This window comes from Pezoporus wallicus, unplaced genomic scaffold (assembly GCF_028554395.1).
Source record: "Pezoporus wallicus isolate ANWC-B61680 ecotype Strahan unplaced genomic scaffold, APGP_CSIRO_Pwel_v1 contig_14349, whole genome shotgun sequence".
NCBI classification, from domain to species: domain Eukaryota; kingdom Metazoa; phylum Chordata; class Aves; order Psittaciformes; family Psittacidae; genus Pezoporus; species Pezoporus wallicus.
Window position 1 is genome coordinate 85,902 of NW_026635006.1, and position 26,301 is coordinate 112,202.

A 26,301-nucleotide genomic window follows, 5' to 3' on the forward strand; every position below is an offset into this window, starting at 1 on the left:
AGTATTACACAGTATTAAAGAGATTACCTGAACGTGCCTGGAATAGTTTGGGATGAAGGGATCTTAAAGCTCATCCAGCTCCAACCCCCTGCCATGAGCACCAACACCTACCATTAGGTCCCCTCCGTCCCTGCGGGACCCTGGCCATGCCACAGGGACGGATTCTCACCTTTTGCTGCTGTTATGAATGGAAATAAAGGGAAAAGTGGCTTTTTCCCAGCCCTATGGGGTGCTGTGTCCCCGTGCCATAGGGGACATTGTAGCTTCCCTGGCCGGTAGGTGCCTGGAGCCTTTGTGCTGGCCCTGGCGCATCCAGAACAATGCAGCAGCTCCGGCCTCTTACTGGGACCCCTGAGATTGCGGAGCTATGAATAAATTACTCGGAGGATGGATGGGCTGGGAAATGGGAGGAAGGCTCCGTCCTCCTCCGGCTTTATCCGCACCATGCTATAAAGCGGGTGCGCTGGTGGTGCGGGGCCACCTCGTGGTTATGGGTCCTTACCCGGTCCCTGAGCAAACCCGCGTTGGTTCAACTCAACCCTGCCTCCATCTATTTGGGGTAGGAGCGTGCAAGTGGGTTCCCTCCATAGGGAGGGATAGGGGAGCTGCTGCTGTTGACTCAGAGGGGCCTTTGGGAGATGGGAAGAGGGTGGTGGGGACATCCCAAGATGGTCTGTCCTTGTGCTGCGGGTGTTTGGAGCCTAAACCCTAGGAGGGTGAGTTAGGGAAGGCAGGGATGCTTTAGGCTCGCTGGCAGGGATGCTATGGGGGATGCAGGGAGGGATGCTGTCGGGGATGCAGGCTGGAGGCACAACGTTGAGTTGGACAGGAAACACTCACTCCTGGGAGGTGACATGGGACAAGGCACTGGGGAACAGGGAACGCACCCCTGGAACACTCTGCTTTGTGAGGTCAGATGAGGAGGGAGGTTCTGCGTCCCAGGGCCACCCTGACGCCGAGGAGCACCCGGTCGATGCTGGTACCCGCGGGCCTCATCCTGCTCCTGCTGGCAGCGGGCAGCCGGTGCGAGGACACGGTGGCAGCCAACGTGGGCAGCCACACCATGGCCCGCATCGCCGACCTGCTGGCCCAGTCCGAGTGCCTCCGGCTCCGGCTGCTGCTGTCGGGCCCGGATGCCCTGGGGGAGCGGGAGCTGCAGCGCCTCTCCGAGGAGAGCAACCGCATCCCCCGCCGGCACCGCCGGGACCTGCGCGGTCCCGTGGGATGCTCGGAAACCCTCCGGGGCTGGCTGCGGCGAGCGGGGGAGGCGCTGAGCTGGGACCGCCTGGCCCGCGGGCTCCGCAGCATCGGGCGCCCCGACATCGCCCGGGAGCTGGGGAAGAACCTGAACCAGGACCGGAGCCTGGAGCTGCTGCGGAACGTGAGGGGCTACGGCCGCGCCGTGAAGCGGCCTCGCTCCCCGCTCCTGCTGCGGGGCGAGCGGCGCCGCAGGGAGCGCGACCGGCGGGCCCCGAGCGCGGACTTCGGGGACCTGGTGGTGGAGAGGCGCCCGCCCCCCCCGTACACCCGCAGCCTCCTGGGCTGGGTCGTGCCCGTGGCCTCGGGCATCCTCGGGGGGTTCCTGGCCTCCGTCGTCCTCGCCGCGGCTGCCGCGTCCTCTTGCTGCTGGGTGCTGAGCTTGGACGCTGCTTGAACCGGGGATGGAGCCCGAGCCGCAGCAGCTCCCGAAACAGGGCCCAATAAAGTTTCATTGGAGGGGCTGGGACCCAGACACCGACCCCGTGTGCTCCTCGGGGCAGGGAGGGTCCCATCCTTGCCTTGGGTGCTGCTGGGGATGGACGTCCACCAGCCACCGCCTGCGGATGCTCCTGATTGTCCTTGGATCCCAGAGATGGAGCCGAGCTCCCTTGGCCACAGGGAGGAAATAAACCCCCTCTGCTGGGTCATTGTGCTGAGGCAGCACCTTGGCTTCATTATTCACAGCAGAGGTTAATTACAACCCAGTGACCTGATTGAGTGTGATTGTAGAGGTGCTTTGTGCTCTGGCTGATAACCTTGGCTTTCCTGAAGCCTGGGCTGATGGGCTGGAGGCTTTGCTCCTTTCTTGGCCTGTATCTCACTGCAGTTTTACCTTTTCCTACCCATTTCTGAGCCAAAGAACATCTGCAGAGTAACCCAAATCCACAGGCTGTGTGTTATGGGGAGGCTTGAATGGGGTTTGTGCTGCTGATGGGGCCAGGGAAAGCTGCAGCTATCTGAACACTGGCACATGGTGCTGATAGAGATACAAGTGTGTGATAGCCCTAAACCCACAGAAGCTGGAGGTCCCCAAGTGATGCTCTTGGTTTCTACTCTAGGACCTGTCTGAGCTGAGGGCTTTGGGGTGCGCAAAGGGAACAGAACGACAGGGCAGGCAGCAGAAGTTGTTAAAACAAGATGGACATCCCTCTTTATTGCAAATTCCAAAGTAAAAAGATGTACAGTACAAAGGAACTCAAAGATCAGACATCGACCCCCAGCCCGCTGCTTTACCACCTTCCTCCTCCCTCCCTTCAGCCTCCTTTCTCCATGTAAACCAGGACAGGACCGAGGAGGGGAAGGGTAAGACCAGCACGGGGCCAACGCCAGCGCCATGAACAGGGTATGCAAAGGGAGAGGAGCTCTGTGGGGAGATGCAGGGTCAGGAGCACTTCGGTAGCAGCATCTTTGTCACCCCCCGCATCCCTCGGTGCCCCCAGCTCTGCACTGCATTACTCAGTCACTGACTGAGCCTCACAACACCCCTGTGAGGTAGGGAAGGAGACACCCGGTTCACAGATGGGGCGTCCGAGCATCCTCTTGCACCCTCATGCTCAGAACTACAATGTGCAGCGACCTGGCCTGAACTGAGCAGCAAAACCCACATCGTTGGAATAAATTGGGCTCAAACTCCAATAGGAAACCTCATTCCAAGGTGGTCCCTCAGCCACTGCAACAACCTCAGGTTAAATCAGAGCTGATGCCTGGAGTTGTGCCCTGCTCAGCTCTTTGAAGTGGGACAAGCTGGATGGGCTGATGCTGGCTTGGGGGGTGCAGAGCCCTCCTGAGCAGCAGGACCTCACACTTGCACCCCAAGCATGGGTGAGGTCCCCATGGACCAGCCCTTGTCACTCCATGGGGGACCCCACTGAACGCATGGGGAAAGCAAGAAGCCAACAAGGATGTGACGGCCTCGCAGGGAACGGGCTCACTGGTGGCTCTAGATCACAGGATCACAGATCCCTTGGGTTGGAAGGGACCTTAAAGCTCACCCAGTTCTAACCCATCCCTTGTGCATGGACACGTCCCCATCATATCACAATGCCCAAGGGCACTGACAGCATCAGTCCCCATGGACCAGTGCAGGCAGCTCAGAGCAGGGCACCCACAGAGCCCAGCACTGAGGAATGCATCAAGCTCCCTTCCAGCAGCTTCCACTGCATCTTACTCTGCTCTCCTCTGCATATTCCTGCTAAAACCACCCTAAAATGCCTTGGGGAGATGGAAGGGGAGGAGGATGCAAATAATGGCGACACCAAGACAACCTTCCCTCGTGGAGTGAAAAGGGTAACCTTTATTTCATTGTCTTTTGGCTTAGAGTAACGTGATTCTTCATGTTGGGTAAGATCACGAGGAGCCACCATGCAACCTCTAATACACAGTATTGAGCTTTCACAGGGGGCTGTTTGCAGCAGCAAATTCGACTCCAACTCAAGTGTGGGCTCTACGGAACATCATGGGTTGAGTTTCCTTTGGTTGGTTCAACATTGGCCTCCCTGCTTTAAGAGAAGGGAATAAAGCAGCTGGAATTGGGATTTGTCGCCCTTCCCCTCTGCTCTTGGAAGAACTTGATCCCAAATCAACCCAGTTTTGGACATGGGGGAGCCTAAAGAGCTCCTTGGAGGTTTGGCTCCATCTTTTGCATTGACAACACCCCCTTTGCTTCATTCCCACAACGCCAGGATCCAAATCCCACTTTGGAGCCACACGAATGGTCCTTGCGCTCTTGGAGCAAAGCTCTGTCCTTCCTCCCATCCTGGCCACAAAGACATGGCCCCACTGCTCAGCACTTGATGGAAAACCCACCCTGGAGAGGCCAGGGAGGGGGAAAAATCACCTCAAACCCCACCAAAACCTTGCTCTGAGCACAAGGACCAAGCAAGAACTCGCTCCCATCCCATCCCAGTGATGCCAACTGATCCCAGTGGCCTCCTGCCTCTATCCCAGCTTTAATGGTAAAGAAATCCAATCTATATCCAGAGTTTGAAGGGACTTTTTATTGGAAATTAATCGAGCAGCTGAATGCAATGGCCAGCACGAATGCTTCAACGCACCAAGCTTCACCTACGAGTCAATAGCCCAGCTGAAGAACAACGATGAACTTGAGCCAAATCTTGCATAGAAGTGCTCAACTTATTGCACATTGGAACCCAAAAATGGAGAGTTTTGCTGTTGCAAAGATCATTTGCAATAAAGCTCTGTTTAAAAGCTGTTTTTTTGGGGGGGGAATAGGGGGTTATTTCTCTCTTTTTGCCTTTGGGGACAGTCACTGGCTCTAAAGTCAAAGGAGAACAGAAAGGTATTAAAAAAATAAGGATAACCATGGACAATGGCATAAGCCAGAAGCCATTCTATACTTCTTTTGTAGTTCTTTGTATTTACAAAAAGGCATGCTGATAAAATAAAAGGATATATTACACTATTTATAATAGTATCTTTAAAAAGTTCAACCACACTTCTCAGCTATTTGCCTCGGTTTGTGCTGTTTTACAATGTAGCCTGTACATGTGTATGGAGGTTGTTGGGTTCTCCCGTGTTATATTACACATCACATCCTAGGAGCGAGTGGGGCAAGAGCTGATGGGATAGAAAAGGTTCCTTACTGTGGTGCTGGGAGCAGCAGGGCTGCTCCATTGCCATGGAGGATGCCGGGGGCACCGGTGGCTTCCTGCTGGCCTTTGGGATTTCAAGTGACTCCTCGGATTCTCTGGGTCGTGAGATGATGCAAACCAAGGTTCATCCTGCCATCGAGGGGCTCTGCTTCCTGCTATGCTGGGTACCCTTCCTGTGGTCCATGCTCAACCTCAGCATCCCTGATGGAGGTGAGCAGCACCGATCCCTCGCGCTGCTGCCCTGCCCTGTGGGAACACCGGATGCTGGCCCTGAAGAAACACCTCAAGCAGAGCAGTGGCTGGGTACTGATGAGGACACCACAAAACAGGAGCTGAGGGAGGGCTGAGCCCGGTCATGGAGGAAAAGCAACGCTTGGGTTTGGCTCGTGATGTTCCTGTGGCACCAAGTTACTGCTGCAGCGCGACTGAGGCAAGAGGTAGCTCCGATTCCTGCCCATGCCATGGTGGGCGCCGCTCCACGGAAGCACTAATGGGAAGGAAGTGAAGGCATCCAGGAGCTGGGGCTCAGCCCTGGGATGTGGCCCTTCCTGTGCCATTCCTTGCTCCCAAGGGAGAGGAAGGGCTCAGGGTTTGCAAAAGCCACCTCTCAGCATCCCACCCGGAGCAGGAATCCTGATGGCCATGGGACAAAGGACCGCTGGGAGTCACATCCCTGTCCCCCAGCCCCACGGGTGGCATTGCTGTGGGGAAGCTCCCCATGTTTCTACCAGCAGAGATAACACAGGGCTTCCTTTAGCACTTATCTCTACCAGCACAAAGTGTCTACGCTGCAGGATGGAGGCTGAGGAAGAATATTACTGCTAAATACAGGGTACAAATGGGCTGGGATTGAAGCCCTAGAGCTTGGGTTTAGTGACACAGTAGAAGAAGCCATTCTCAGGTTGTATCATCTCCCCTTGGATGAGGTCCAGAGCAGCATTGAGTTTGGTTATTCTATTTTAATGTGCAAAAAGATGGCAAAAAAATCCCAACTAAAAAGACATGTATTAAACACACGCACACGTATTTCATCTCCTTGTACTTCTGCTTTGTCTCCTACTGGTGGCTCTAGGAAAGGGCGCTAAGAACTGGGATGTACTGGTGAAAGGCATGGGTCTTGTTAGATCCCAAACCCAGTGGTACCTTGTCAGTGGAGTGCCTCGACTTTATGGCTTAACACACTGCTGTGGACAGGTTATTGTGTCTCGTGGTTTCATGGTTCCTCATGCATGGTCCCTGGTCGCGGCATGCCATCATGCATTGAACGAGCACTTTTGGGGGGGGAATCAACCTGAGCTGGCCCCAGGCTGAAGGTACCCGATGACCCCATCTCCCAAACCAAGTAAAGCCCATGGAGAAAGTAGGATGTAGCTAAGAAAGAGCAAAGAAACGATGAGAACTGAAGGGCCTGGGTTAAATGGGGCTTTGCTGCTTTGTTTTGCCTCTTTTTTTGTTCTCCTTGTTTTAACTTTTTCCTCTTTTTTTGTGTGTTTTATGGTTTTTTTTTGCTGCTTCGCTAAATGCAAACCTAGTTTTGCAGGAACAAACCCTTGAACACTGTGACTTTGGGGGTTTCTTTCCAGAAGAATCATCAACAAAACAGGCAAATCAAATCCATTTTAGGGGCTGCTTTGGACAAATACAGGAATCCCAGCAGCAGGTTTTGGTTCTGGGAGGGGGGGAGTGTGTGGTTTAGTTTGCTTGTTTGTCCTAAGTTGCATTGACTGATGTGGAACATGCAGTATCCACCTGCCCAAACGATAGAAAATCCTTTGTTAATCCTTGTTTCTGGGGGTGTTTAACTGGTTGGTTGCAAAGGGTCCCTTCAAGAGGTGGGAGCTCACTGCTTTAGATGCAACGCTGTCACACAGGAAGCAGACTATGTTTGGTATAAGATCTTCAGGTAAGCGTCTCCACAGCTCTTGTGTAGTGATTCATCTCAGGAAGTCTGTAAACAACCTTTCTGCTTGCAAACAGTCGGACCTGTACAATCCCACCGGCTCAACACTTGGATTCCCTGACGTCTTTGGGCCTCTTGGCTCTTTCCCGTCTTCCCTCCTCCGCCCGTTGCTGCTTCTCCTTCTCGGGTTTGGTTACGCTGTCGTACGATGGGAGGGATGCGGTCGATGGGGTCCCCTCCTTCTTCTCCCTGTTTGCTCCCCCGTTTTCCAGCTTTGTGGATACAGGCCTTCGGCTGATGAAGCCCCGGCGCGCTAAGCGAGCCCTGTAAGCCCTCTGGATAACCACCGCTGAAACCTCCTCCTGCTTCCTCCGCAGCGTGGTTGTGATAGGCTCATAAGACACTTTGGAAGGGTTGGATGCCACAAATCTCTCCTCCATCTGTTGTCTGAGTATATCCAGCTCCCCACTGTCCCCCAGGACACGTTTAGTGAAGGCAAACAGGATGTCTAAACAGTGGATCCTGTCTCCACTTACCATAGGCAGGTCCATGGCAATGAGTTCGATGGTGTTGGGTTTTGGGACGCGGAGAGGATGTTCCAAAGCATCAGCAAAGTCTGCGAGCTTGCTGTACTCTATGAACTGGGTGGCATCGGGGTCAAACTTCTCCCAGATCTCATAGAAGGTCTCAAAGTCATCCTCACTCAGCGGATCCGCGCTCTCTTCCGTGGCCACGCTGAAGTTCTCCAGGATGATGGCAATGTACATGTTGACCACAATCAGGAAGGAGATGATGATGTAACTCACAAAGAAAAATATCCCCACGGAAGGGTTCCCACAATCCCCCTTAAAACCACTCCCGGGGTGCTCCTTGTCTAGGTCGCAGTCAGGAGGCCGGTTGAGGATGGGCAGCAGCAGGCCATCCCAGCCAGCGGATGTGGTGATCTGGAACAAGCAGATCATGCTGTTGCCAAAGGTCTCAAAGTTGAACATATCATCTATGCCAGCCTCATGCTTGACGTAGGCAAAGTTCGACATGCCAAAGATGGAGAAGATGAACATGACCAAGAAGAGCAAGAGGCCAATGTTGAACAAGGCAGGCAAGGACATCATTAAGGCAAAAAGCAAGGTGCGGATTCCTTTGGCTCCTTTGATCAAGCGCAGGATACGTCCAATGCGAGCCAGGCGGATGACTCGGAAGAGCGTGGGTGACACAAAGTACTTCTCAATGATTTCAGCCAGGAACATTCCTAGAGAAGAGGAGAAGGAACAAGTGTGACAATGGAGACATGAGTCTGCCGCTGCTTCTGAGCCTAGCCAAGGGGTTGGACACCTTGGTCACCTATCAAAGGCTGTGCTTTGGGCATCATCAGGTCTTACATAAAGGCTCTGGCTGCCTAAATAGTTCTAAAAGGAGGGGGAGAGAGGTTCAGCTGCACCTAGATAAGGATGGATGAGCTGCTGCTTGGAGGTGTCTAAGCTCTCGGAGCCCAAAGCTGCCATGGGAGTCAAAGCCATGGACTCTGATTTGGAAAGGGCTAAGGATGTGTAAGGTGGATTACCTGAAGCAGCAGACAAGCCTAGATGTGAGTTTTAGACCTCAGGTCAGTCTCTGTCACCATGCCTGGGCAGAGCCTTGTGAGGGACCCTCTGGTACCTATGAGGTTACACCTACTTTACAGACTAGCCACTAAGAACACCCCAAACCCATTGGAGGCAGCTGCTTGCTTCAACATCCAACCAAACTGAAACCCAAAGAGCAAGGCAGGAAGCACTGCAATGCAACAGGGAGGGGAGCTGCCAGCTGGGTCACTCCACACAACTGGAACTGAAAACCAGAACAGGAAGAGGAGGGTGCATTAGTGAGGACTCGAAGCTGCCAAGTTCTGCCCCAAGTCTCTTCCCAAGGCTAAAAAGAGAAGGCTGAAGGTGATCTGGAGGCACTTCTAAGGCAAGACCGTGCTCTACTCTGCAAACACCAAGCCTAGCACTCAGAGACCTCCAGCCGGTGTCACACTTACCCACGATGGACAGAATCACAACCACGAAGTCAAAAATGTTCCACCCGATGGTGAAATAATAGTGCCGCAAAGCGAACATCTTCAGCACACACTCACAGGTGAAGAAGATGACAAACACCAGGTTGATCCAGTAAAGGATGTCCTCCATCTGCTTGCTTTGTGTGTCTGTCTCCACCATCATGGTGACCATGTTGAGGCAAATGAGCATCATGATGACGATGTCAAATGCTTGTTGAGTGACAAAGTCAAAGACGGCTCCTTGAATGCGGTTCTGTGCAACGGGAGAGAAGCAAGGAACCAAGTGAGACTGAACCATCAGTCAACAAAGGAGTCATGGTGGAAACAAGGATGGGCACATGGGAGTTTTCAGCATCTTATGAAGCTTTCAAAGCAAACTCTGGCCACAATTCAATCTGATTATGGGAAAGGCAGGAAAATCCCGTTATTTACACCCCAAACATGCTACCACAACCCTATTAATCTTCCTCTTTGTTGGGACCAAAGGCAGGGTGATGTACTTCCATTCACCACTGCGGAAAGCAGCCAGCCCCACCTTGCAGTGCTGAGTGACTGCAGGGTACTTGAACTGGATTTCAACTACCTCTTTTGCAGCAGGAGGCCTTGCAAAGAAACGTGCTTAGGTCTCAATCAACGCAACCCACAAGGCTATCCGGTTGTCCAAGCTCCCTCCCGCTAACGCCACGAGACCTCCTGCTCTACAACCCCTCAGCCAGACAGGGTCAAGTGCACTGATTACCCTCAACCTCAGCTGCAGCATTTGAAACTCTCCCAGATGACACCTGAATTCTAATGACAAGAAATGGTGACGTGGGGTCTAGTGTGAGATGGAACAAAGGATGCTTTTGGAGCCAAAGCTCCGTTGAGTCTGCTCCTTCAGGTCCCTTTCTAACCTACTCACCAGAGGTCGGGGAATGGGTTTCTGAGGCTTCTTTGAGCCCAGTTTTTTCATGGCATTGTAATACTTCTTCTGTTCTTCTGTCATGAAAATATCTTGACCTCCAAAGTAAAGGGGCAAAAGGAAAACTGGTTACAATCAGCCCCTGCACCAGGAGGGAAAGCAGAACCATCCTAGCTAAGTCATGAGGAACCCTGCCATATGGGAAGTTGGTGGCAGCTATTTCAGATTGAACTAACGTATGCCAATACCCAAGGTGTACTGAGACTTCCTTTAAGGAAAACAGAGGATTTTAACCTACAAAGACCTTGGTTATTGCACAACATCCCCCCCCCCCCCCATCCCCTCTACCTCGTTTGGGATGAACAGGGAGCAGAGGTGTTGAGCCATTCAGCTCGCACCTCATACATGCAAAACCATCAGCCTGAAGACTCAACATCCCCCTAACAGCTCCCAGCTCCCCCACTGAGCAGCACACACAGATCACTTATCTTTTTCTTTTGTTGATTGAAGTTGTCAATGATGACACCAATGAACAAGTTGAGGGTGAAAAAGGAGCCAAAGATAATGAAGATAACGAAATAGATGTACATGTAAATGTTGTCCTCGTACTTGGGTTGCTCTTCTTGCTGAAGAGGAGATGAGAAGAGAAATAAATGACATTTCAAAGGCATCCTAACAACTAGAGTCGAAAGGAAGCCTGGTTCCAGGTATTCCCATGGAAAGGCAGTCAGTGCTTTGTAAAGCTGGAGTTATATGTGGAAAACCACGTCCTCACACTGCTTAAACTGACTTTCATTCCCAATGAGGTCACTGCCCATAGAATGGGCAGAGATTTGCAGGCCACGAAGGATTTAATGACAAGCACTGTCAAACTGAAGGCATCATCCTTTCTTTGAAGAGGGGTGGGTAAGAGCATCAGCTGAGCCACAAGAGAATGGGTTTCTACCCTGTCCCGACACACTTGTTTCCAATCCTGCATTGAAATCCATTTCACAATCTTTTCACATAAAACCAAGAAAAGAAGGAGAAAAAGAATCAGAAAGCAAAAAGGAAGGGATGGTGCAGGATTCCAGCATGCGGGAACAGGAAAAGTGCCTGAAGGAAGAGCTCCAACCCAGACATCATTCCAAAACTGGATTCAAACCAACACCGGGGCTCCCATGTGGATGCAAAGGTTCATGAAGGACCTTCTGGCTAATTCCTCTCCATAAGCAGACAACATCTGTATTCTTTTCCTCACTGCAGCTCTATTCCTGCAGCTTCCCTGCCCCTGGAGCAGCCAGAATCACCCTGCTCTTTTCAGGACCTTCTTGAGCATCCTCTAACTTCTCACACTCACAGAGCACATGGAACAACCACAGCATTAAATATGGGACACAAGCACAGATCTACTGTTCTTACTCTTGATTTTACCAAAGTAAAACACCGGGAAGAAGTTTGTGCTCGTGTACTTTACCTTTCGGGAATCTACTGCTGCATACATGATGTCCATCCAGCCCTTGAAAGTAGCCTAGCAAAGAAAAGACACCTCCTCTTAGGCAGAATTCACCCCAAGGGAAAGAACATTGCACTGAACTTCAATATTGCTTCAGTTACTCTCTGATTCTATGATAAATGGATCTAAACAGGTTTATTGTTGTCTCATGGAAGCTTTGGTGGACTCTTGGGAAGAGTTGGGGCCACTTGTGAGTAGGCACAGGGCTGAAAGAACAGGAGACCCCAAGTGGGATCAATGGAATGCTGGACTTGATGGAAGCAGTCAAAGTGCACCCGAAGCAGCTTGGATCTCCCAGGGAGATGGCGAAAGCCAAACTTACCACTTGCAGAAGAGCCAGATATCCTGCGCCAACGTTGTCGAAGTTGATTTTGACGTTCTTCCATCGGATCTCGGTGGAGTTGGGTGGCATCAGCGCCTCGCATTCTGTCTTGTTGTTAACAATATCTATTTCAAAGCGCTCCTCAGCTGTTTCATTAAAGCAGTAATGATACTTCCCAGCAAACAGGTTAACCCCCATAATGCTGAAAATCAGCCAGAAGATAAGGCAGACCAACAACACATTCATAATGGAAGGGATAGCGCCAACCAAGGCGTTGACAACCACCTGTGTTGGAAGGGGTGGGAAAGAGTTTCAGTATAAAACACAAGGCAGGAGACAGCAAAGCATCAGTACAGCTCTTTTTGGGGCGGGGGGGGGGGGGGGAATAGGAGGGAAGGCCACTGGCAGAGCCGTGGCGTTGAGTCCGTGAGGAAGTTGGCAATGAACTTATTCCAAGTGGTAAAAGGAGTTCAGCTTAAAAGCCACCCCTGAAGCTCTGTTTTGGCAAGAAACCAGGCCAGTTTGTCCCATTCGCTGCGGTCTGAGGCTGGGCTCTTCAGTGAAACAACAGCTCTTGGCAACAGCTCCACTTTGCCAAAGGGAGAAGGGGGCTTTACGCGTGAGGCTCAGACTCTCTTCTTCGCACCAAACAGGCTCCTAAGCTACAATTGACTCAGAGCCAGGTTGGAGGCCACTTCTGCTCTCAGCCAGTGGCCCTGCCGGCCATTCCCCGCTTGCAAACAAGGCTGTTAGCACTCGGAAGCCTGCCTCCTGCTCCCACCTGTACGGGACTGGTGGGGACAGGAGCAAGCCCAGCGTTGCTCTGTTAAGGCTAAGCAGTGAGTTGCTGTAAACATCGAGATAGATCCGTGACTAAGCAAGGCCAATGATGGTGTCTCAGGCACACAGCTGAGCATGCAGCTACGCAGGCTCAAGAGGACAGAAAAGCCATGTTCCTTCCTCCAAAATGCACAGAATGGGTTTTGCCAGAGCTCGGATCTTCCATTTGAGCCTCTTCATGCTTTGGGAGCACCATGGCCCTGAGCATCCCTGGCCAACATGTGACCCAGTGTAGGCTTTGAATGGAGCTAGGTCAGCAGGGTGTTAAATCCTTGATCACGATCTCCTAATGTCGATGCCTTTCACAGATGAACAGAATCTAACCTGGTTTTACCCCTTTGCCTCAGTTTGGAAAGGCTCCATCCCCGTGCTCTGGACAGTGGCATTACAACAGTTAAATGATGGGATGAATTCAGTGTTCAAGGCCAGGTTGGATAGATGGGGCTTGGAGCAAGCTGCTCTAGTGCAAGGTGTCGCTGACTGGGAAGGGTTGGAACTGGATGATCTCTAAGGTCTCTTCCAAGCCAAAGCAGTCTAAGGTCCTATGAGCACTGTAAACCCCATGAAGCATGAAGAGTCAAGCCCTCCATACAGGCTCCACAGAGAATGCCTTTGCTTTTACCCTCCCTTCAAGCAAACAGGATGCTGTCCTGCTGAACACCAACCCAAGCAGTGTGCCTCTTTAGAGCCTTACAGATACCCTATGGTGCTTTACTCCATTCATCATGGGAAGCAAAAACCTGTCATGTCCTCATGGAATCTGGTCACTTGGAGCACGTTGAATTTATCCAGCATAGAACAGAGAGAAGGAACATGGCTTTTGTGTGCAGACTGACAAAAACACATGCACGTTTCATAGCATTACTGTCAAACTTCCTGTATCATTTCAGAGCAGAGCAAGCTCTTAGGAATGCAGATTACTATGGAGTAGAGAAAAGCAAAGAACTACATTTGGTGTTGCCTTTACAAAGGCGTTTCAAATCTCTGTATTGTACTGGTTGTATGGGGCAGCATCACTTCAAGTCAAACCAAAGGGTTTAGGTGACTGACAGGGCTGTGGTTGTAAACTGTCTATCAATTTGGGTGGAAATCCCCACTTCAAGCATGGGAATTCTTTGATTTTGCACTAGAAATCACAGCTTCTCTCTGGCACGGCTTAGAAATAGCTTTTAATAGCTACAGGTTTAGTGCTGGGCCTTTTCCTTTGTGATCCTACTCATAGGTGGGACCTGAACCCAGCCGAGCGACAGCTCTGGCTTTGCACCCATGGGCCTGCATTAGTGAACAGAGTTTTGAATCAAGCTAACTGACACCAAGAAATAAGAGCAGGATAACATTAGGGAAGAGAAAACCCTCTTTGGATTTGTTCTATCATTTATTCCTATGGCTTCCTACGGGATTGGAGGATTCCTGGTTAGCTCCTTTGCCTCTCTCACCCTGTATTTCGTGCCACAGCAGATTCAAAGGAGATCAGAAGGATCCAGGTGGAACTGCTCCTAAGGTAAAAATTGTGACTGCTATTTCCTTCCCTTTTAATGCATCATTTTCTCTCTTCTAATACCTCGCACTGGGAGCTAACTGGGATTTAGCACAAAGGAACCTACGCTATTGTTCTGGAGAGAGTGGGAAACCCATTAATACATCATAGCCTTTACTTCTTGCATGTTCTAGCTGATTTCAACCCCAAATGGGCAAAGAAGGCACCACAATAGAGACCATCAGCGGCAAAGCAGTGAGGCACTGCAGTGAGTTCCAATCCCCAATTGCTGCCTACCAATTTGAGGGAAGCTGGTCAAGTTCAATGCTTTGCTTGTGCTTCGGTGCTAGTTCCACAGTGACAGGACAAGGGGACCATAAAGCATGGGAAAAGGGAGGGAGTGGAAAGGAAAAGCTTCACTATCAGACAAGGCTTCCAGTCGCCACCAGACTGGACCGAGAACAACAAGGTGCAACAAGAGGAATTCAACCAAAGCCTTTTTTCAATGAGCTGAGCTCCCCACCAGTCCCTTCCTGAAGGCCTGAGGGATCCAAGGAAGGAAGGAAGCAGCCTTTTACCCCCTTGCAGGCAGATTGCCCTTTTAAAACCCCCTCAGATATGGTCTTTGAATCCAATTCCACCAGCGGCCAACACGGTGAGGGGCTGGAGACACTGAGGTGGTTCCAATTCTGCTTCTTTGCACCTGGTGATTCTCCCTAGGTAGAAGAAGTTACAGCTCAGAAGCCCCCTCGGATGCTAGAGGTAAAAGCCAGGCTAAATGAGAACAGCCAAGTGTTAACATCATCTACGAATGGCATGTGGTTCGGGCCAGAACTGAACGTAATGAGGCAGCTTAATGCATCTCCCTTTCTTAAGAGGGGAGGGTGCAGCGGTGGGCAGGGTGAGGGGACATCCACGGTGGGTGACCGAGTCAGCAGCTGCATCATGATTCTCTTTGGAATTTGGGGCTTTTTCACCAGTTTTGATCAGTTCTAGCATGCTTAAAAAAGAAACGCTCCACAGGCATGCAGAAGGATCAGCTGCTAATGGCATCTTACCCTCATCCCCTCAAATCGGGACAACGCTCTTAAAGGCCTCAAAGCTCTTAGTGTCCTAAGGGACTTTATGGCACCTAGTTCCGAGTAGCCCAGGGCATTAGCTATAAGGCTGACTAAAGAGACCTACACAGAAAATAGAAACAAAGGCAAAAAAAAAAAAAAACAAAAAAAAGAAAAAGAGAAAAAAAGAAAGAAAATAAAGAAAGAAAAAGGGAAACAAAACACAAAAGGTTCCAGACTGTTAGAATGAGTCCCCTAGCACTGCTTGCCCCAGAATAAATCCCGAAGACATGCCACCAGCTGCCTACTTCACTTGACTGAAAGGACCTGGAAGGAAATAATGCGGTTGAGAAAGGCATAAGAAAAGAACAGAGAGGGGAAAGATAAGTGAGAGGCAGAGACACAGACGGAGAAGGGGTCTGTCGGAAGGAAGAGCCCAAACGATGACAAAAACCTTACCCTCGCCCTTTACTGGCTGCAGGATCCCAGCGGCTCCCATTAAACTTAAGCCAGACAAATGTTAAAGGTACCTATGAGAAAGAATACAGATAAATACACACACTGCACAAACTGCCCTCAACTCGCATCGCTAAAGCCACCGTGTTCACAGAGCGGGGCTGCTCCGGCCACGGCCACGGCCCTCGGGGACGGGACCCGTGAGAAACCTCAGCCCTGAGTGATGGGGCAGCTCATTCCAACTGCTCCTGCCTGGAAACCCAAGGGCGGGCTCCGGATTCGCTGCCTGTAACACGCAGGATGTGCCGTGCACCTGCCGGAAGGCACGGTGCCATCTGTGAGCATCGCAGGCAGGATGGGGATGGGAAAAGCCCATGTTAAACACGGGCAGGATGAGGTGCACAGCGACCACGGGGTTGCTCGTACACTGAGACCACAACACAGCTGGGGACAGCCTCCTGGATCCAGTTTTCAACCAGAGACAACACATTTTCTTAGCAGCCTGGGATCAGATTTGGGCTCTTACGAGTCACCCAAGAGCCTTTAACCAGGGGCCTGCAGGATTAAACCCTGTTGTACCAAAAGCCTGGAACTTGAAGCCATCTACTTCTAGCCCTGGCACGTGAGGTCCATTCCCCACACGAGCCAAATCTTTAGACTGGACCAGCCATGACCTGGCCAGATGGAAATAGCATCTCCAGGCACCATTTCACCAGCAGCCCGCTATCTTCCAGGTTTGGCTACTATCACATTACAGACACAGATAAGAAACAGATTTGGCAACCTTTTTTCAAGGGGAAAAAATAAAAGACATCAATATACAGCAACAAATAATGGAAAAAACACGAGACCTCCTCCTGTAAAAAGTGGCTTTGAGCTTCATTCTCAGAACAGACACTTCCTACTTATCGTTCTTTTCTACAGAAAGGGATATTGAGATAATGAGAAAGAATCACATGGACAATTCTTATTCCACACATAGTCCACGACCAGATTTCAAAAGCATAAGCATGTGGGAAAAGGTGGAGATTTCCTCTGATTTTCCTGGTGGTGCACCAGACTTTTGCTGTCTTCATGGAAGTGGCCAAACCACGCGGTGACTTACGGCAACGTGGCTCCAGGTTCTGCCACGTGGGTTTCAAATGACACTGATTCAAGCCAAGCGTGTCCCAAAGGTTTACAGCAAAGCCTTTGGGAAGCAAAATCAGGCTACTCAGGAAGGGACCGAGCCCACAGCAACACCCCTGGTCCCAGCTTTCAAAACACAGAGGGATGGGCTAGCAGATCCATATAGAGAGAAGTGCAGTGATTTACCCTGTATGTATAATACAGGGTCCAGGCTTCACTGAATCCTCGTTTTTAGAGCTTCTTTCCCTTGGGATAATGCCCCGCTCCCAAGTAGGAAATGAACACAAGGGCAGTGAAGTGACTAAAGGCTGTTTGAGCTTTCATGGGCTCTTTGCAGTATTATTCTCTGGGGACACTCTGACAGGAGACACAGCAGGCACCGATGGCAGACAAAAGGAATTCCAGATTGACTGAAAAGCAGAAGCCTTCATTATTACCCAGCAAAAGACTTTGTCTTCACAAATAGCCCCAGCAAGCTTTGGGAATCAGAGGAGGAGTTATTTGACAATGCTAGCAAACCTGAAAAATAACATTCAAGAGGGTTGTTATGATGCAAAGGCTTATTGGCTATTAGTCACGGCTGCCACCCTGCCTTCACTTGAACCCCAGCCACAGCACGTTAGCAAAGTGGTTATAAAGTGTGATTTAACAGGCACAGACGCATGTGTTCTCTCCCTGTAAACGCACTACCTGCCTGGGAAGTTCCTTCTCTTTACCCCAGATGCTTGGGAAGAAAAGGAAACTGCACTTTGTTCCCAACAGCTGGAAGTGGACTCCCAACACGGAGCCACAAGGGCTGTGAACGCTGCTTTTGTGCTCAGCTGCTGCTTGCCTTTTAATAGAGTGCAGAAGAGATGGTATCTCACACTGGTTCCCATGTTAGCACTTGTGCTTCATCTCAAGGCAGCGAAAGAGACAGAGGGTTATTTTCAGCAGGGAACAGTTACTGCTTCAAGACGTGCGTTAAGGGAGCAGGACTGGGAAAAGAAAGGGATAAATGCAGTTTTCCATAGGAAACGCAGACACTTCTGCCCTGGAATTGCAAGCACAGCTCCTCCACCTACTCCAAAATATTCCCAGAGGGATAATGTCACTGAACAGCAACTCGGTGTAACTGGATCACATTCCAAAGGTTTCAAAGGAGAAGCTTGGAAGACAACTCCTGGTTTGCTACTTTCTGTTAGGGCATTCACTAAAGGCACTGATGCACAACTGGATGTGATGGAACATTTTAATGCAATCCCAGCATTTGGGAGTCTGAAGTTCCTTGTTTTGCAATTCTTTGGACTTTGAGTCCTACCAAGTTCCAGCATTTTCTGCTGCTGACAGCATCAATCCCATTCATTTTAAATGCCCTCGCTGTGCTCCAAGGCTCTGTGCTCAGTGTTCAGAACAACAGAGCCTGGCAGGTGATGGGATGGAAGATTTTGCCTGCCTCATCATTCCCCCATCCTTAAGAACACAGATGACTACAGAAGGAGGGTGGCACCAAGGAATACCACGTCTGACCAAGCTCTTGCACTCTTAACACCTCCCAGCAGCTCAAGATGTGCTCGCGCCTCACTGAAACAGTAAAACAGCACAAGAGCCAAGGGCTGGAAAACCCTCCTTTGCCTCTGCAGGCTCAACAGGACCCCAGGAGATATCTGGGATTGAATCCATATAGAGTGTATGATTCAGTCAGGACATTCCTCAGGAGAAAACACTACCCCAGCATTCCGCTAACTAATTCCGAGCAGCAAGAAAGGAGGAGAGGATACATACAGCCACAATGAGGAAATCCAGCCAGCACCAGGCGTTGGTGAAGAACTTGACGAATCCATAAGCACACCACTTCAGCAGCATCTCCAGGATGAAGATGTACGTGAAGACCTTGTCTGCGTATTCCAGGATGGTCCGGATGGTTTTCCTCTGTTCGATGTAAATATCCTCAAAAGCCTGGGAAATAACCAGGTTCCCATTTCAGGCAGGATTTATTCCCTAAGCTCAGTGCTGTTTCCCAGCACCTCATTCAAACAGCCCCGAGATAAGCGGCACAATGACATCTTTACACAGTGCACCTTACGCAGTAGCTGCCGCACGACCCAGCAGTTGTCAAACCAGAATAAATCCCCCCAGAACCGAAGTCCTGACTAAATGATGCCAGAACAACTGTGCCTTGTAGGGACGGGAGCACAGCCTTTCCAGCTAAACCAGTTCAGCAACTGGGACCATACTGGAGCAGTTTCTCTGCAGCTCAGCACACCCAAAAGGGCTGAGTCTGTTGGCAACCAGACTGTTACTGGTATTAGTGAGCGGGGAGGAAGCCAGGTTACTGCTGTGGCTTGCACAGCGGTGTGGACTTCGGTCCTACAGCTCCTAACGGGTGCTCGATGTTGGTTGTTTTATAACTCCAGCTAACAAATAGCGGGCAAACACACACAGAGAGGGATGGTTTGGATCTATGGAAGCACCAGGCCAAGTGGTTCTGCAAAGATGGGAAAGGCAAGAAGGGGAAATGTGGAAATGGGACCCGACTGATGCTGCCCTGGCCCAAACCCACCCGTTCCCAGGAGCAGAACCTGCCTCCTACTCACCAGAGCACCGCTGCTCAGGAGAATCATGAAGATGATGAAGGTCTCAAACCAGTTATGTTCCACGATGAGGAAACAAGTCTTCCTCAAGGTCCACCAAGACTTCCCCAGCCCCTCCTCAATATTGACCTGGCAACACTTGCAGCGCTGCGTGCACCCTGCAATGGGGACGGCACACAAAGCAGGATGAGCCCACATGTCCTTAGGGAACATGGTAAGAACATGGAGTTGCCATTGTCTAGAAGCAGTCTTGATGCCAACGATATTAAATAGGCTGAGTTTCAGTTCAAACTCTTATTCTTGAGGACGTGATGATTCCTTTCACCACTTCTGTATGTGGGCACCTGAATTAAGATCATTTTGTGGTTGGATTTGCCGAGGTTTCTGTGCACTTGACAGCAGACAAATGGAAAACTTGCTGATAACATAACCCTGAGCCATTTAGAGTACCTTTGCCAGGGGAATACCTGTAATGGATCAGCTGCTGAAAGACATTAAGGCCAGCAACAGAAGGGGGAAGAAAAACCTCATCTGAAGCCAAATTCTTCTGCTTCCAAGTACCCACAGCATCAGCTGTACACAAGATCAATCTGCCCTACCTACAGGTCATCTACACCCTTGCAATGCAACTGCATCTCCAAGCTTACCTTCTGTGAAGCAAGCATCTGGGTCCAGATACTCCTCTGGTGCCTCCACAGGGACTTCTTCCACTTCAGGCTTGATGTCAATGGTGCTACCTTCAGAGGAGCTGGTTTCATCCAGTTTCTTGAACACAAAACCAAAGCCAAGCCAATCCATCATTAGTCCCCCCCCAAAACATCCAACCTCAGCCATTTGTTCACCAGAGTTACTGGACCAAAGCTGGTTCCTCACCCCAGCTCACTGAGATCCTGACTCAGCTTCCATCTCATGTTAACAGGAGTATGAAGTATTTCTATTCTGTATATTTAATAGTATTCACATTCTATAGATGAAGTGCATAGAGAATATACATTTAATAGTATTTATATTACAAATATGAAGTATTTATGGAATATAAATTTAATAGTATTAGTGGCTCTCCCTAGAGCAACCAGCACAAGAAACTTGTGCCTTGAGTGCAAAGACATCATAACATAGCTCCAGCACAAACCTGTTTCTATCTAGTTCTCCCTCCCGAGATGCTTCCAGGCCCTCACACCAGCACTGCATGACCAGAATGCATCTGGAGCATCTCCTCCTACCTCTTTGCTGCCATCAGGATCTGTATCACTGCTGAAATCTTCTGTGTTGTGATTTTCAAAGTCCGATTCACCTACAGCAATAGGTACCCGGACAGTGAGATTGGGGTTATTGATGAAGGACATGTGATCTTCATCTATTATGTACTTCTCCACACTGCTCCCAATTCCACTTGTGGTGCCATTGCCATTCTTCTGATAATCAATGTCTCTGTTGATATCAGCCCCTGTGTGGTTAGCGATGCAGTTTACCTTCTTGTCATACAACTCATCCAAGGGTTTGACCTCATCTGCCTCCCTCTGCTTGAAATGAGCCTGCATGAACTCACGCACTTTCGCCTTGATCCAGGCAATGCCCTTCTTGATGCGGATGACAGAGATCTGCAGGTTGTTCATCTCCCCATCATCATCGGTTGCTGCTAAGTTGTCAGCGCTGAAGGAGCTCAGGAGCAGGGCTAAGAAGAGGTTCAGCACCTGGAAGAGAAGAGGTTGAGCTTGGCAGAGCTGACCCAGGAGCATTCGGCCACCCAAGTCCTGCTGATGTTAAGGAGGAGATGGGCCAGGCTAGGTTCTGAGCCATAGCTCCGTGCCCACACCTACTGACAGCTCCCTTGGTGAGACAAATCCTGCCCGAGCCAGCTCCCGACACTGCTCTGAAGACAAGCAACTGTTCACACTGCTCCACTTGCTTCCATAGGCTTTCCTTCCCAGCGTTTCAGACCAGAAGGAAGCAGCATGATCTAAGTGGAGCCTCCCACACGGCAGGCCGGGCAGCCTCACCAGCCCATCCCTGCGCCCATCCATACCTCGGGACTGAGCTGGTGGGCAGGTTCCAGAAGGAACTTCCAGCCCCATTTTAACACTTCAGGACCTTCCCCTGTGTCCCAAATCGTTGCCGTTTGGAAAGGCAGCTTTGGCTTCTTTGAAGCTTCTTTTATGCCCTGAAACTGAGGGGCTCCACCCCCAGCTTTTTGTGCTTGGATACTTTACTCTTGGGAACTGTTTAAAACCCATCAAGCAAATCACATCCTCAGCGTTGCGCTACCGAAGGCAACAGGCTCATAGGTCGAAGGCCATGAAGGACCCCACCGGAGCTAGGACAGCCCCCCAAATCAGGACTCCCTGTCTGTGGTCTCCCCATGTTCTACCCCACCCAGAGGCAACCAACAAAGCCCATCAGTAACCATTTACTGACCACTAAGTTGCCGATGACCATGACCATCATGAAGACAATCAAGCACATGGCCTGTCCCGCTACTTCCATACAATCCCACATGGTCTCAATCCATTCCCCACACAACACACGGAAGACAATAAGGAAGGAGTGGAAGAAATCGTGCATGTGCCAGCGGGGTAGCTCACACTCCGGATTGATCTTGCAGACACACTCCTTGTAGCTTTTGCCAAAGAGCTGCATTCCCACCACGGCGAAGATGAACACGATGATGGCAAGCACCAAGGTCAAGTTCCCCAAGGCACCCACTGAGTTACCGATGATTTTTATCAGCATGTTCAGAGTGGGCCAAGACTTGGCCAGTTTGAAGACTCTCAGCTACAAAAAAGCAGAAAACACAACCAAAAAGGACACTGAGTTGAGCTGCATCTGAAACAGGGAGGAAAAGCAGGCAGAGCTTCCTACGCGGCAACCACCCCGTGGGCTAGCAACGCCTAAGCCCGTGCCTGTGGTTGTCCTGGCGTAGCCGGACCCCCCAGTCGAGGCTGGATTCCACCTGGGGACAGGGTTTCTGGAGCTGGATATAGCTGGGAGCTCGGTGCTCTCACAGCATCCGCCCTCAGCTGGGGCTCTCTGCACCCAACAATCCAACCCTGAGGCTTTCAAAAGCCTCCTCACTGACAGCACCATTTAAAGTACATCAAGGCTGCAGCCCCTGAGCACTTTTATTCTACTCTAACATAGAAACTGCCCCAGCTGAACACATGAAAGAAGAGGTGCTTTCTGACATGGTCTATCTCTATTCATAGCCTACCCCGAGACACCTCCCAAGTCACCCCTCACTGCCCAAACGCGGCTCGGATCTCACGAGGAGCAGTTGTGAAGTAAGAAGAGAGCACAAAAATGACACCATTCCACCTCTGTCCTTCCCCAAGCCAAACAAGGGGGCTTTGCCTTTCCTAATAGCTCCAAGACAGTGACATTCCAACAGAAGTGGAACATGGAATACCAAGCGGAAAGATCGCAGCACAGAAAGTCCTTCCACATCTGCTAGACCCAGCTCCATTAAACTGAGGGAGACAATAAATCCATCAAAGATGTTCCAGCCTTCTTGGAAATAATAGTAGGGATCCATGGCAATGAGCTTCAGGAACATTTCTGCTGTGAAAATTCCAGTGAAAACCTGGAAAGGGGAGAAGAGACAAAGAACAAAGATTCATTTCTGCTCCTCTCCTGAGCTTCAGGCTCAACACCAACCACTGAGCCAGCTCAAACATGCAGCCCATGCAATGGCGTAACAGCCCTTCCGACCTAAGTCTACATTAACAAGCAGCATATCCCAGGAGAAGCAGGTCTGTAGGGAATACTTCCCCACGCCAGCTTACCAGATTCCCTACGGAGAGCACGTGTTCAAACTCTGGGGTCATGGGGTGGTGCTCCATGGCCATGAACAACGTGTTCAGCACAATGCAGATGGTGATGGCCAGGTCAACAAATGGGTCCATGACAATCAGGTTCACTATCTCCTTCAGCTTCATCCAGTACGGGTGGCATTCCCAGATCAGGAACGTGTTGGCAAACTTGTACCAGCAAGGGGGACACTTCCTTTGGGATTCTTCCAGCTCTACAGTTACAAAACAGAACAGGGCTCAAGGTTCACCTCGGAGGCTGCGGGATCTCTGGGGCACGCGGGTCTTGTGAGCATCTTAAAGGAAGAGCTACGTTTAACTCAGGGCCCAGCACGGGAAAAGGGCTGGAATCAAAGTTACGGCCTCAACCCTGCCTCTTACATGAGCGGAATGAATTCTGTGCTGGATGCTGGCCTCAAAGAGGAAACACACGGCATCCCGCTGCAAAGGGTTCCCAGCAGGAGAAACCTGCTCCGCTGCAGGAATCAGGCAGGCTGCTGGCCCCGTTCCTTCCCCAGGTGCTTACGGAGCACAATCAGTCCCCAGTCCCCCCCCCTTTAGTCCTCCGCTCGCAGTGGTTCCATTCAGGCTCTCCAGCTGGAGTTTCCTCTTTTCTATGGATAGGGAAGGGACCACCGCGTTCTCCTTCCCATTGGTTCTCTGGTTGCTCGGGATTTAGTTGCCTTGGAGTTGCTAAAGTTAAAAGAGAGGGGCCGTAGCACTGGAGCCTGTAGGCGTTTGCGCAGGAGGGAAGCAGCAGCAGAACCCTGCTCTGTTTCTAAGTATATTTGGTTTCCCCACAACGTTACTGCAGGAGGCAGCAGGAATTTGAGCTCATCATCCTCATACGCTCAGGAGTCCTTGCTCCTGCGCAACGGAGCTGGGAATCTCAGCCCCATGTGCTGTCCGTTTCAGGTGTGCCAGCAGCAAAAGGGACATCAGGATGCTGGCACATCTGAGAGCCGCTCAGATCATTCCCTTCCATGGATATAAGCAAAGGATCTCTCCAGTCCTTCGGAGACTGCAGGAGGCAGAACAACTGCATCAGACATCATCTTACTGCTACCATCTCCGCACTCATTAGTGGGCAATGACTCCTCTTTACCTCCGTATCCACACCATTCAGAGGCAAACGAAGCCCAACAAACACTTCTGCATCAATAATGCCTCCAAAGCAGCAGGCTGAGGCAAAAGAAATGTGTAAATTAGCAGGGATGGCTAAATCCTATGGGGCAGAGGGGCAACCACAGAGCTCCAGGGAGCCCAGCACTGTGAGGAGCACCCGAGTGATGGCTCCTCTGTCTTCCTACATCACACCACGAGAGGGCAATCGCTGCAAACACACTGGAACCCACCCAAGGCAAGTCGCACCTACCCTCCACAAGGGTGTTTGTCAGCCCGGTCATGACACTGTTGGTTCGGTCTTTCCTTCCATAGGATGCGTTCACCTGATCCATGGAGACCAAGAGGGAGCCGCCAGGTTTCTTCCTGATCTCGATTTCAGTGGTACCCTGCAAAACCCACAGGATGATCAATACAAACTCCTGCTCTCCCCAGTACTTCACATGCTCTTGGCCTAGAAATAAGGCACGTGTGCCCACGAGAGAGGCTGTTCCTGCTATCCTTCCACTGTCTGAGTGATGTCCATGGACACAGAGTGAGCATAAGAGCTGCTCAGTAATACTTCTCCTTTAGACATGCATCGCTCCCACCACATCCATGCTAGAAAGAGGATGAAATACTGAAGCAAAGCACTATATGAACATGCTGCCTAGGGAAGAGAACAACAACAGGGAGCAAGTGATGCTGAACAGAGGTCAAACAGCCTGCTATTGGCGCTCCTTTCATTCCAAGCCTCCTCTTCCCAGGGGGCAGAAGGAGGTGGGTTTGGTTGTTGAGTTTGGGAAGGGAAGAGGGGGGAGTTATTAATTCAGTACAGGCTGTATAATCATAGAATCACAGAATAGGGTTGGAAAGGACCTTAACATCCTCTAGTTCCAAGCCCTGCCATGGGCAGGGACACCTCACCCTGGCCCGGGCTACCCAAGGCTGTGTCCAACTCATTCCACCAGGCTCACGGCACACAGGAGAAGGGACCAAGCCACCCTGCCTGCGCTGTCCCCTGCCTGCCCCCCCGCTGCCGTACCCCTGCTCACCTCAGGCAGCAGGCGCCCCCCGGGCATGCTGGAGGGGGGCCCCCCGATGAGGGACACCACGCCATTGCAGTCCACCGTGCTGTTCCGCTTCACGCTGCGCCGCAGCGTGGGGAAGATGCGCGACGAGCGGCTGCCTTGGCTGTAGCCGCTGTAGCCGCTGTAGCTGCTCCGGCGGTCCCGGCCGCGGATGGGGATGAAGAGGGAATCCCTCCTGCCCTCGCTCTCCTCCACGGTGCTGTGCTCGTCATCGGCGAACTCGTTCTCGGAGCCCGGGTCCCGGAATCGCCCCTTGTAGCTGAAGATGCTGCTCTTGCTGTTGTGTCGGGAGAGGAAAGGGGAGCCGGGGATGCTGAGGAGAGACTGGGAGGGAGAAGGGGAAGAACGGCCATGAGCAGTGCGGCACAACGCCCTGCGGTGCTCTCAAGCGGTTTCACTCCCTCTCCGGGTCTACACAAACCATCACTGCTTTGACCCCATCCTCTGCGCTTCCAGAGGGGCTCGCTCTTGGTAAAGAAGTGATCTGCTTTGATCCCCTGCTCTCAGGAGCCATTTGGGCCAGGCTCCAAGTGTCCTCCCGATCCACTGCAGGTTTAAGAGGATGGGCAGATTCCTTTGACAGGCCAATGGGGATCTAAACTAGAACATTATCCCGACTCCGAGCGACCATAAACGTTAGGGAAGGACATGAAAACTACCTGGTTCATGATGGAAAACTTCCTTCCCAGCCTGTTATCCGGGAGCCTGAACGCTTTCCTCCTCATGCCATCCTCGGACTCAGACTTGAACACCTTCTCAGTGTCACACTTCTCCTCTCCCTCCGACAGCTCCTTGTCCTTGCGTTTCTTCCTCCTGTTCCGGCGCTCCTTGGCACTCTTGGAACTGAGCTTGGAAAGCTCCGAAGAGCTCCGGGACATCCTCACCCCACCACCATCATCCTCCACAGCATCTTCAGAGACCGTCCCTGCCGAAGTGACCATAGCAGCAGCCTGAGGGTGTAGGCAAGAGATGACCGTGATTAATAGCTCTGCTTTAAAACCCACTGTGGCCTCATGCACAGAACCACGTCTTTGGGGCGGGATTGGGGTGCTCATTCCTGCTCTTGGAACCTGTTATAGTCTGCTTTGGCAGGCAGCAAAACCTCTCTCAGTCCCTTACAAGCAATTGAGAAAGGATCAAAGATGAACTTATCCTGCAAAGATATTCTCACACTTAAGTGGGAACATTTCTATTTCCCTTAATAGGAGTTTTCATATAAATCAACACAATAAGCTTGCACATAACCC

General features: G+C 51.1%; 2 protein-coding genes across 4 annotated transcripts in view; one reads left to right on the forward strand and one right to left on the reverse strand.

Moving 5' to 3' along the window:
* Positions 1-882: 882 nt before the first annotated feature.
* TMDD1 (transmembrane and death domain 1) lies at positions 883-1,687 on the forward strand. Its single transcript, XM_057402573.1, has one exon. The coding sequence runs from the start codon at positions 917-919 to the stop codon at positions 1,652-1,654; it is 738 nt and encodes a 245-aa protein (XP_057258556.1). The 5' UTR covers positions 883-916; the 3' UTR covers positions 1,655-1,687.
* Positions 1,688-4,236: 2,549 nt separating this feature from the next.
* Positions 4,237-26,301, reverse strand: part of SCN8A (sodium voltage-gated channel alpha subunit 8) — a 43,655-nt gene continuing 21,590 nt past the window's right edge. For all 3 annotated transcript variants that reach the window (XM_057401389.1, XM_057401461.1, XM_057401543.1), the window contains 17 exons: positions 25,714-26,004; positions 25,019-25,378; positions 24,238-24,373; positions 22,839-23,077; positions 22,463-22,636; positions 21,475-21,831; positions 20,283-20,753; positions 19,707-19,824; positions 19,063-19,217; positions 18,251-18,424; positions 14,903-15,025; positions 11,528-11,812; positions 11,167-11,220; positions 10,199-10,336; positions 9,711-9,815; positions 8,792-9,062; positions 4,237-8,020 (listed from right to left, as the gene is read on the reverse strand). In XM_057401389.1, the coding sequence (XP_057257372.1) occupies positions 6,873-8,020; positions 8,792-9,062; positions 9,711-9,815; positions 10,199-10,336; positions 11,167-11,220; positions 11,528-11,812; positions 14,903-15,025; positions 18,251-18,424; positions 19,063-19,217; positions 19,707-19,824; positions 20,283-20,753; positions 21,475-21,831; positions 22,463-22,636; positions 22,839-23,077; positions 24,238-24,373; positions 25,019-25,378; positions 25,714-26,004 (4,599 nt within the window). In that variant the 3' untranslated portion in view covers positions 4,237-6,872. The remainder of the gene's footprint in view (positions 8,021-8,791; positions 9,063-9,710; positions 9,816-10,198; positions 10,337-11,166; positions 11,221-11,527; positions 11,813-14,902; positions 15,026-18,250; positions 18,425-19,062; positions 19,218-19,706; positions 19,825-20,282; positions 20,754-21,474; positions 21,832-22,462; positions 22,637-22,838; positions 23,078-24,237; positions 24,374-25,018; positions 25,379-25,713; positions 26,005-26,301) is intronic.